The 11,938-nt window shown below is 49.3% G+C and overlaps 1 protein-coding gene across 1 annotated transcript; it reads right to left on the reverse strand.

Annotated features, from left to right (window-relative positions):
- Nucleotides 1–3,227: 3,227 nt before the first annotated feature.
- Nucleotides 3,228–7,896, reverse strand: PAX7 (paired box 7). The gene is made up of 2 exons (XM_010155429.1): nucleotides 7,647–7,896; nucleotides 3,228–3,734 (listed from the first exon to the last, which is right to left on the reverse strand). Exons 1-2 carry the CDS (start codon nucleotides 7,888–7,890, stop codon nucleotides 3,619–3,621), a joined length of 360 nt encoding a protein of 119 aa, XP_010153731.1. The 5' UTR covers nucleotides 7,891–7,896; the 3' UTR covers nucleotides 3,228–3,618.
- Between the last annotated feature and the right edge of the window lie 4,042 nt (nucleotides 7,897–11,938).

Consider the following 11,938-nt stretch of genomic DNA (forward strand, 5'->3'; position numbering starts at 1 on the left):
TCCCCCCCTTTTTTTTTTTTTAACTAGCACGGCACTCACTGTGGTTTTAGTATAAAAAAATGTCAACTTCCTATAAACATACAGCACATGACCAAATTTCCAACTAATGTACAAAGTGCGACCACGAGGGAAAGGTCAGAGAAGAGCTATTTGCGCTAGCGCGGGGCGTTTTTCACGTTCCTCTAAGAACTCTATTTACAGCAGTGCCCGGGTGTTCACGGACTTTCTGGTGAAGGTAATTGGCCAAGAGGTTTCTACCGTGCTCCCTCTTCTTGAATATATTTTACTTTTGGGGTGCTGCACTCTGCGCTGAGCTCAGCCCAAGCCCTCCTCGACAACAGGCTCGCGGCAAGGACCGACTGCCCGCTGCGGAGGGATGTTTGGGAGACGCGGAAGCACGCACGGGAGAACAGGTAAGCTGACGGCGGGGAGAAGAGAGCTGACGGGTCTTTGCGAGCGGGAGCAGCGAACAAGCAATTCTCATGACAAACTGCAACTTTCCTTCTAGTTTAGCAGGCAGCCGGGAATGCGTTTGGTCAGAAATTTCGGCGTTAAGAATGTGGGATTGCAAATGTCTGCGGCAGATACGGGGCCAACAACCACCATCTACAAACTCCGTCTCCCAGTGGCAAGGAGAATGTAGGTTTGAAGGTGCCCCCAGAATGGGTGATTATGGGCATTTGGCCTCTTAACTACTATTAAATGTGGCACGCAAGAAAATCATGTGGCCTGGTGTTTTAGCAGCTGGCTCAGAATGATGCTGAAACACAGGAGCGAATTCAAACGGGGTTTCATTATTCCCCGTAGAGACACCCTCACTTCTCGATCCCCCAGCTCAGGGGCAGCTGAAGGCTGTTGTTGGGAATGACGGTTTAAGCCAGAACCGGAATTCAAAATGGATTTCTTCCTTAGATCAGTTCTAAAGAGCAAACAACATAAACCGGGATCCTTTGTTGCTTTCTGGAATCTCAAACCGGGGCAAAGCAGGGAGAGTGCTTCAGACAATGCGACCGGGCCAAGGAAACCAGTGCCTTTGGCCTCACCTATTCATCCAGCTGTAGGTCCTATACACTGCCCTGAGAAGGATGCAAAGTATGCGAGCTTCAAGTGCTTCAGAAGCTTTGTGGTCCAAGGAAAGTCTTTCACAACTAGGAGGAAGCTTTATGTGTGGTGCAGATGGACAAGCATAGGCTGGATTGGGATCTCGGGAGCATAAATGACAGCGGTACAACCTCTGGATGCAGATGTCGCCCTGCACAGAAACATGCACGTGGGCAGGTGAGAGGCAGAGTAGCCAGGCTAGTGTGTTAACATGCATTTAGGAACATAGAGCAGGCTCTGTCACAGCTGAAAAGCAAAGCTGGTGAAAGCCATATGATGCTCTGATAAGATGCTGAGCAAGGTGAGAAGCAAAGCTCTGCTTTCATCAGAAAGGGTACTTGTCCACGTGGCTCAAGAGAAAGTGGCTTGGTGGTTCATGATGTGCTGGGTTGATGGTTGGACTCGATCTTAAAGGTCTTTTCCAACCAGAGCAATTCTATGATTCTATGATAAATGATGTTGGGGCAAGGCAGGGGGTAGTTCCCCAGAAAAATGTTTCAGCTGCAAAACCAAGATCACATTATTTGAGAAGAATGGAAGCAGCAGCAGCAAGAAAAGAGAGCACAAGAGAAGTGTCTCCTTTGACACAGGCTAGGCTAGAGCTCACCCAAGCACATGGCCCCTCCTTATGGCCAGTGGACAAAAGCAGACATTTATTATGCTAAAGTAGACATAAAATAGTAAGTGTATTATAAACACAAACAATCTATAGGTGACTTAAGTACTGCCTGTTGCTATTGGACTTTACCGTGCATCGGAGTGGTTATCCCAGGGACAGCTTTCCTTGCCCTCTCCAGGTCAAATTTCAGCCTGTTCTTGAAGTGAGCCCTCTCAACACAGGAAGGTGAGGGGAAAGAAGTCTATAATATTAGACATCTGCTCAAGAATCATCAAGGATCATCACCACAAGCGAAACTGCTGAAAAACCCACGTGGGTCATGACTTGGCAATAACTTCTCATGGCTGGCTGCTTTTATCTGAGCAGTGCGAGGAGCAGAATCGCGAGCCGATGCAAAAGTGAGAGCACTGGCTGCTACAGAAAAGCGGAGTGATGAAGCCAGAGAACAAGGTCTGGCTTAGAGAAGGAGCGGCTCCACCACCAAAATGAAAAGCAGAAGGAAAGGACTGAGAATTGTACAGAATAGTGCATGAGATGAGAGGGATGGGGAAGAACTGGGAGGATGGTCGGGACAAGCATTTCTCCTGGTAGCTGGAGGATAAAGAATGCTGTTGGTAAGGTAAATCTCTTCCTGCAGTACAGGTGCAACGTTGCAGCTGAGAGCACCTTTCCTTCCTAGCTGCTGTTAGAAAGATTCTTCAGGTCATCTCCCTTCTGGCTCCACAGCCACATCCATCCCTCAGGGAGAGGCAGCTGTGGGAAAGCACCTTCAGAACAAGCTCCATTTTCTTTCAGGTGGCCCTTCGCTTGCCTAAGACCCTGGCTTTGCATACTGACCCCGCCAAGCAGGCGGCTAACGAACGCCTCTGACTCTTCCCTCTCTTGTCTTTGCTCTCATGGCCAGATTCTCTCCCGCTAAGTGAAAGAAAGGCCACTGACAGTTCTCGCCCTTCTCGACTGGATGGGCAAAAGCTCCAACACGTCTGGGGATATCCGATGCCCTTCCTTTGTGCGTGCAAGGCCAGCGTTGGCCGTCACATCTCCTGCTGCTATCTGAGGCCCTTGGCTTTTCAGTGATCCGTTCTAAATTGGTCCCTAAGAGGAAAAGTAAATGTTGCTCGTGCCTGTGCCCGTAGTCTCCAGTCCTCATGCAGCAATTTACATTTACACTTTCCAAAGGTCCCAAGCTGGATGGGTTTACATCCTGCCCCTGCTTAGCAGCAATCTGGCCTGCTTCGGCCCTGCTTTGGGAAGCCATCAGTGAGAATAGAAGGGTAGAGTGGGGTGGGGAAATTTGCTGTCACTTTAAAATATGTTTTTCTGGTTTTGTTTGTGGTTGTTGGGTTTTTTTTAAACAAGTTCTTATATTTGGTCCATAGGTCTTCTGTGGTCCCGAACTATATCACCCTTAATGATCAGCTTGGTTATTCCTTCCTATACAACATTCACCAAATTTACAGCAATGGAAAGGAAAGGAAACAAAATGAAACATTTCTTTTTTTACAAAGGAAAAAAAAAAGATCAATTTGGCTTTGACTATGCCAACTACCTAAATCAATGGAAAGTCCTTTAACGTGGGCAAAATGCCATGGCCAGGTAGGTCAGAGGGAGGGCATGAACTCAGGGTTAATAAATGTACCCAACCCGTCGTCTCTGGCCACAGGAGGGGTCGGGTCGCAGAGGCCAGGCTTGCCTCTGAGAAGAGTGCTCTGGGAAGAGCTGGATACTTGGAGAGCCCTTCCCCTCTTTCCTGTCTCCTTCACAGCTCAGGTTGGTGCCAGGTGGAAGGGAACTGGGAAGGAGTAGGGTCCGGGCACAGGTAGATCCCTGGAAGGCTGGTGGTGTTTTCTCCAGTGGTACCAAGTTGCTGGAGTGAGTTGTTGACACAGTCGGACTCTTCAGTAGGCTTGGCCTGTCTCTACTGGTAGGAGGCCCAGAACAGCTGAATGTTCTCCCAGCTTCATCCTACGCTGTGTAGACAGACTCACGTTCTTGGCCAAATAATCAACAGCGGCTGAAGAGGAGGAGAAAAAAACAGGAGGGTGAGAAAGCAGCGCAACACGAAGGTTAGCATTTAGTGGAAATTAAGCATTCGGCATCAAAGGGCGTGTAACCAACAGACCCCACAGGGATTGTCACGTGAGAGCCCTGCTCTGCTCCTACGGGTGAGTGCACACAGGTGATAGTCCTGCCAGCAACAGGACAGATGCTGCTGGGGTTGAGCACGACTGCAGCGTGCACTCTGCATGTGCTGCTGCAGTCCCTCGAATCTCTCCATGAACCTACACAAAAGAGCTAAAATTGTACTTCTGCCATGGAAAATGGTGTTTCCAAGGGGCTGTCCAAAGGCAAGCCTGAGCAGAAAGCCAGTGGGATAAGCCTTCCTGGCTCACCTCCCTGTATCATCTCACGATGGCATAGCCAGCTCCTGCATTCAGTGATGCTGGTGTAAATGATTCCAGAGATTTCAGTGGAAGCTCACCAAGTCTGGACAGGGCTTGAATCTGACTCAATCACTGCGTGCTGACTCATCTCCGTGAGCTCTGCTGCCTGCCTTCATCCACCCTTCCTAAGCGAAACCGCTTTGCTTATCTCCATCGGGGTGAGGAACGCAGCCACAGCTCCTGGGGCGATGCGTGAACGTGCCTCCCAGCTCGCCTGACTGCCCCGTGGTCTGAGGGGGAAGAGGACTGGGGCAGGATGGTGACATTGCTCATTAGCTGAGCTTCAGTCAAAGTCTCTCCCTTTCGCTAGCTTTAATGTCTCAAATTAGATTAATAAGGAGCTGGCAGGAGATGTACAATCGGTGCCAATGAGTAAACAAATTTCAGCCATCAACGTCTTGTCAGACGCCTGCCCCAGAGGAGGTCCCTTCCAGACACAAATTCTTATTAGACTTGTCATATCTATTAGAATTCCTTTCACGCTTCTGCGTTCCATCACCGGCATCATTAACACAGCTCCGGCCTTTGGGAACTGCAAGGACCGCATTAATCTGGCATCTCTGCTCCTCACCGGCTGGGACAGCACAGACTCTGCAAGCGCTGGCAGGTGGGAGCGCTGGAAGCAAGCAGGCTCAGCACGGGGTGAGCGATCCGGGGCCGGAGCGAGGTCTGCTGGGGAGCACAGCTTCTGCAGGCGGCAGAGCCCGAAAGGAGCTGAGTTAGGCCTGTGGAGCTGGCACGCTGGCTGGTGCTCCTCGGGGACTGGGATGCTGGACCAGCTCTACGCGAGCACTGGGCTCCGTGACATTGTCTTACAGTGCATCTGACTTCAAAGGGGGTGTACATACGATTAGACCCCAAGTTACGCCTTTCATCCAGACTTTATCAGCGTGGTCCCCTGATATTTTAGGTAATCTCATTACCTATTGTCCTTGGGAGGCTGTAGGTATAGAGGAAATGCACTCCTCGGACACGCTGCTTGTGTGTGGTTGTGCCTCTGTGACTGTTGTCACCTGTGCTCTGGGTGCTTGGGAAAAGAGGGAGGTGAATGGTCAGAGACGGTCACCCTGCGCTGGGCAAAATGGAAATTTGATGGCATCCCCATCCTTCTAAAAAACCACGCTAAACTCCCAATACTGACTTCTGTGCCAGCGGGAAGAGTTCAAAGGCATCAGGGTATCCCACGCCAAAAGTCATTAACTGTGGTTTGTTGCTTTAATACAGTGGAAGCCAAAATACAACCAGAAACTTACCCAAAGTACTCGGAGTGTTTATTTGTTTAAGTGAGAGTGAAAGTGTGTCTGGTTTTGTGTTTCTAAAACAGAGAATAAGAAGTGGGGAGAGAGAGATTCTCTGCAGGCCAGGCCCAAACCCTATCCAAACTTTGGAGCTCTGATTTACAAGCCCTGGCTATGTCCCCTGTTACACAGAGCCTGCCATGTGTATTGTCTCAGTGCTCGCTAAAAAGGGGTTTGGTACTTTTTGTGCCCCATGATAGAAGGAAGAAACGTATCATTTGAACTGAACATCAATAAATAATGATCTTGTGGTGGTCACCTTACACCGGTCGGCATTTAAACAGCATTTGAAAAGAAGCAGTGAAGAATTAAAAAGCAGGAAGAATTAGAAGTATCTGCTAAATACGACATGCATGGAGAAAGACAGGAAAAATGTTATTATATCAAGGTCAGATTCACGTAAGTGATTGGTCTAACAGGACTAATTACCAATGAAAACTGTTTCCTCACATAGAGATTATTATCGATGTGGCTCATTATAAGGAAGGTTTATAGTGAAGTGGACTTAAATATTGCTGTAAGTACAACTATCCCTACATGCACACATGCAGAATTTGCTGTTTAAGGTAGATGCCACCTTAGAACAGCTGCAGCTGGGTTGTGCTGCATCTGCCATGCAGCATGGCATTGGCTTTGGCTGTAGGACCTGCCGTTGCACTGGGGTGACTCCAGCTCCCGGCACTGGGAAGCAGTGGCACGGGGGACGGTGCAGGATGGTTTCTCACCTACCTTCCTTGCTCCAGCGGGAAGAACTAGCTTCCTTCTTCATGACCAGCTACCTGCGTGTCTCTAGGCATGGGGCATGTCTGGACTAACCCTGGTGACCCTGCAAGACTTGCTGCTGGGCACAGGCCCGCTGGCAACCTGGTCTCTCATCGCCATTAACAGGAAAACATTCCTGTTCTGAGCCGAGCCCAACGGGCTCTAACCTGGACTGGTAAATTTGATGGGTATCCAGCAGAAAAGAGAGAGCCATGCGACAGAAATCAGGCAAAGGGAGTAAATAAAACAACATAAATAGGTCTGTGCGAGTGGTTTCTCATCAGCATAAGGAGAGGCCCAAGTAAAAATCCTTGCAGCAAACCAAGACAAACCCTTCTTTCTCTTTCCTTCTCCTTTGCTGGTCTCTCTCTCAGAAAACGTAGCTTGTCCTCCTTATTTTATTTTTTACACACATGGGTGTGACTAACGTCTTGCCCAAGGGAATCCTTATTGGAAATACATGGTATTGGAATTTGTTTAAGATTTTTATCAATAGCACGTGTGTCCAGCCTCACATCCAGAAGCGAGGGGAAGGTCAAGGGGTCACAGATCAAACTCCCGAAAAACAAAAAAAGGAGGGGTGGGGGGAAGCTGCTATTGATCCCGTCTGCCGCCACAGCCGGTTCTCATTTAGCTGTAGAAGTTAAAGACATTAAAGGGCTGTGACAGAGAGGAGAATAAAAAGCCACAGCCAAATGGAAGGAAAGGTCACTGAGGACAAGCTATGGGCAAGCAGGAGTGCTCCCGGAGGAAGAGGATGCACCTTTAACCCTCCGTGGATCACTCTCTCACAACACCACACTTCTTATTAGTTTAACACCGGCAGGTGAGCCCTTTGCCAGGCTTGCCGGTGTTTTTGTGACCCAGCTATTCTGGAAGAGAAACAGATCCTCCTGCCTTTCGGGTCTGAGGTTTAGGTTCAGAATTACAATTCCAGTCTCACTTCAGCTTTCGCAGAACCACAGCCCAGTTGACAGGCACTGGCTTAATGTATTTTGGAGGCAGAGCTCTGAGCACGAGCTCAGCCTTTACCTTGCAGAGGGCAGGGGAGGAAGCGACACGTATAGTTCTGCACCATTAAAGTCCCAGCTTTCCTTTGGCCAAGCAGGATGAACCTGTTGTAAAGCTTTTGGAGAAGCACGAATTGGAGAGGGAGAAGGAGAGATGTCTGGAAGTTGTCCTTTCCTAATAGAAATGTTTTACCTAAATTACTTCCATTGGGACTTTTGAACTGGACTGCAAGGGTGTTGGGGAGGCTGTGTGGAGCAATCTCCATCTGTGTCCAGTGCGTATATTCCATTTTTCTCTCTGGATGGACAGATTTCCATGGGAATCTGTTCCAAAACAATATCCATACCTTCTTACATTCCCTCCCTCTCTTCTCTGTTCCCTCTGCAGGGGGAATACATTCCGTGCACTTACTTTGTCCATACTGTCCGTACTGGTAGCCAGCCACTGGGTCCACGCTGTAACTGGTGGTGCTGTAGGTGGGAGGACAGTAGGACTGGGAAGTCGGGAGACTGTCCACGGACTTGATGGAGTCGCTCCGCTGGCTGCAGCTGGCAGAGATGGAGTTGGTGGTGTCCAAGCCACCGTGAAGGGGAGAGATGGAGAAGTCAGCCTGGGGTTGCGGAGGAACCCCGCTGGGATTGCTCAGGATGCTCATCACCTGGAGAAACACAGGAGACAACACATCAATGTCTGGAGGAGAAAGTGGGGGGGTGCAGCTGCCTTCATGCATACCAGGGAGAAACAGTCTGGTGGTGCTCTCTTGATGTAATATACGTTATCAATATAGGTTTGGCCAGGCTGGAGAGTGAAGGCCTGGTTCCACCAACAGACCCACCCTGCAGCTGGCTCCTCTGTCTCTATTGCTTTATTTGAAAGACCTTCACAGGGATAATTGAGAAGTTCCTTCACAGCACACTCAACCTTTGGTCTTTCTTTACTGTCCCACCAACAACGTTAGCTGTGCTGTTCAGAATGAACGCCAGAGAGAGGAATAAACCTGGGACAAACCCGCTCGACACGCACTGCCATGAACTAGCACCCCTTCCCTTCCTACACACAGTCCTCGCAGAAGAGGAGACGTGAGAGACAGGGAACAAAAATACATATTTTCCGAACAGGATGCTGAAGGCAGCCCTTTCTTTGGCACTTTGAGTAGGGCCTGGTTTGCAATGGTCCCTAACCAAACCAGACGCAAACCTTGCCTGGCTTTGATGCAGATTCAGCTTTAGGGACCTGAAGTTCCTAAAGAACCAAAGTTCTCTTTACCCTCAAATGTTAAAGGATAACAGGTCCTAGTTCGTCTCATTTCAGTGTAGTGCTTGGTTTGAAAATGTAATTAAATTTGCACACAAGCGATCTTCCTGCTTTGAGACCTGAAACAGATGAACTTACAATCTTTTTCTTTTTTTTCCTTCTTTTGCAGCAAAAATGCCAGATTTGTTCCTGCGGGTGAGTTTGGGGTAAGCTGCTGCCTACAGCCCTTCACACAAGGCCCCTGATCCCGCTAGCGCTTTAATGCAATTGCCTCCTGCAATCAGCCAAATTACCCCCGGGGCTGCCAAGTGAAGAGTGTAAAGAGTTTGCAGAAGCGGGGCCGCGGCGAGGGAAGGAAAGGAACTCCTGATGCCTCTCGGTTGATCTCCGCGGCCGCCGCAGGCGTGCCTGGCTGTATTTGTGCTGGGGAAGGGCGGGGGGGAAGAGGGGACAACACGTAGGGGGGCCAGGCCAGCGCTCAGATGCCGAGCGGTTGAAAATCTCCAAATTTAGCATAACCTTATTGACATCAATTAAAGTGGCAAATTGGAAATATTTGGAGCCTGGCAAGTGGTAAAATGAGCCCTTTATCCCCCACCAGTGGCCTGGTGAGCTATTGTGCGGAGGATACATTCTCTGGAAGGACACAAGAAGGGTTGTATAGAGCGGCGTCTCCCCTTCCTGCTCACCCCGACACCTTTCCCATCCCCTCCTCCCTCACCTTCCTGCTGGAGCAGGGGCTTAGGTTGAATGACCCGCTACGCGCTGGCCTTTGCTTTCTAAAGCTTCTCCTCCCCCCGGAAGGACTCAGGAGCCCTGCAAAGATGCTTTCCCTTGATGTGATGCCACCTCCTGACTCAGTCGCCCTGAGACCCTTCCCAGGCGTTTGTCTGGGAGGGGAATTCGGGAGCAGGAGTGGCTGGACCCCTGCAGAGGGGGAGGCTGTAGGGAGGTACTGGGGAGGGGGGTCAGTTAAAAAGCCTGTAAAATCAATCTAACCCCGAGCACAGAGTTTGTCTGCAGTGTGGTAAAGAGACACAGGAACGAGCTCTGAATAAGCTACATGAAAGCATCGACAGGTTTTGTTTACCCTCTCCTTCAGGTATTTCAGCCTGCACTGAGCTTAGGGTTTGCTACTGGTCCCCAAAAGTTAAACCTAGCTTAGCTGTCCCTACATCCAGAGCCTAAATTACCTCCAGCTCTCCAGACCCTAAATTACCTCCAGCTCTCCAGACCCTCTGGGCACAGCTTCTTAATCACAGTGATTAAGCCTCGAGGTATCTAGATGAAGTTGTTTAGCCACAACGCTGTGTAAAACGTGCCCGTGGAACTCCCTGCCCCGTGACAGCCCAAAGACTGAAAGACAGGGGAGTGAAGAAAGGAAATTGCATTCAAATATGCAAGACAGAGTGGATTAATATGAGAATAGGGCTGTCATGCTTTTCTGTGTGGATGTAACGTAAACCTCTCTGCCTCAAGGCTTATACAGCAGGGAAAACAGGGAAGTGCAGCCTGAAGGTAGGTTTTCCAGCTGCAAAGTTATTTGTAACCTTCCACTAAAGCTGGGTCACGAACTTCGATCTGGCTCAGCTACGAATCCTCCTTCTCTGCCCCTCAATCCAGCCAGACCTCGTAGCTTCGGCATCGTCTTAGCTGTAGGTGTTACAGCCCACACCTCTTTGCCCTGACGGATATCCAGGACACGAGACGTTATTGGATTTCATTCGCAAGCAGAATCAGATGTTTAAAACAATAAACGTCCTTCTCACATGTGGGAAAACACAGCTGAATGAATTATGCATTGTTTTTTGGAAGCTCCAGCTCAGGCAGTGCAAAACCGGGCTGTTTCACCTCTCCCTTCGTGAGGTGTCCGGGTCCGGCAGCGCTGCCTGCTTGCGGATGCGCTGACCACGCCATCAACCCCTGCGAGTGCAGAAGAAAAATCACGCGCTAGAAAATGAAAGGCAACTGGAAGCACTCACAGACGAGAGGGTTTGCTAGTGCTCTCCCTCCTGGCCATCTCCCCCGAAGAGTCAGCTGCTTTATATTACTCAGAGAAAATAAAAGGCTCTTAAAGCAAGCAGAAGTCATATTAACACTTCCGCTAAGGCCCTTTTATAAAGAAAAGGAGATGTAAAGCAACACTGGTAAATGAAACCCAGATTCACACTCTGCAGATTCAGAGGAGCTGAGACTGGAGAAGACACTTGCACAAATCCTACTAAAGACACTAATTGGCTTTAATCAATCAGAATCAGCACTGATTTCTAATCCCAGCTCTGCTACTGACTCACAAGGGCTTGTGCGAGTCACTTAAGCTAGGACTCAACTAACCTTAGCCATGTGAAGTTAAGTTCCTAGTCTCTGCTAATCCTCTAGAATCCCTCTGCAGAGAGACTGACACTTCTGAAGGACAATTCATCCCATCCTAAGATCCCTTTCTGAAAAAGGCGGGCTGAATTTCCCTCTGGAAATCTGTGGTGAAACAGAAGGATGCCAATATTTCATCATGACAATGCCAGGGTGGATGATGGATAGGTAATTGTACAGAGGTTGGAGTGGGGAGATGCTGGAAGGTGGCTGAGTGCTGCAGATGAACCCTGACAGAGGCTGTGGGGCTCAACTGGTCCAGGACCCCCAAAGGTCTCCATTCCCTCTTCAACAACACTGACTGCGGGAAGTATCTGCCTTTTCCAGGCACACTGAGAGCAATTTGGGGCTGGCCTCCCCTGAGACTCTGTTTGCACAGGTTTATCAGAGGGCAGCATCTGATTTTCCCCACCCCAGGACATGAAGGTGTTAGAAATAACAAAAATGAACGGGAGATCTCTATTCCCTCTTTGCTACGCAGCCACCCAGTAGAGATTACCCTACATGAGCCCTCCAGCCTCGGCAGGCTTTGTGTTATCTGACTTCTTGTTTCAACGGGATAAACTCATTTTACAGGCAACTTTTGAACTTAGGAAAGTCTGGGACATCTGGAGAAATCCCCTCCCCAAGAATGCAAAGTCCTTTTACCTTTTCTTTTTGACCTTGCTTTCTTATAATTTATTACTTCTTGGTGCATTATCATCACTAACTAAAAATCAATACCCACTTCACATCTGTAAGGTTTTATCTGGAGGGAAATCTGCTACCTGTCCATCACAGTGATTGACAGCCTTCCCTTTTCCCTCCCTCTCATCAGTTGTCTCCCTCCTTTTCTCCATCTCCTTTCCCTTCTCTGCTGTCCCAAATCAGTCACAGGCGTGGCGTGGGCTTGCACTTTAGGGTAAGTCAATAACAGCCCTGGTGCTAGGAGCCTTCGGACTCATCTCTGCCCTTTCCAGAGGTCATTTGTCATGGGGGAAGAGGGGCTAGGGGTCTTCACGTGTTGGGGAGACCAAGGTTAATGGACAAAGACCCTCCTGGATGAAAGGGCCATCCCCCCCTTGCCTCCCTCCCCACCC

Source organism: Eurypyga helias, unplaced genomic scaffold (assembly GCF_000690775.1).
Source record: "Eurypyga helias isolate BGI_N326 unplaced genomic scaffold, ASM69077v1 scaffold25537, whole genome shotgun sequence".
In the NCBI taxonomy this organism is placed as follows: domain Eukaryota; kingdom Metazoa; phylum Chordata; class Aves; order Eurypygiformes; family Eurypygidae; genus Eurypyga; species Eurypyga helias.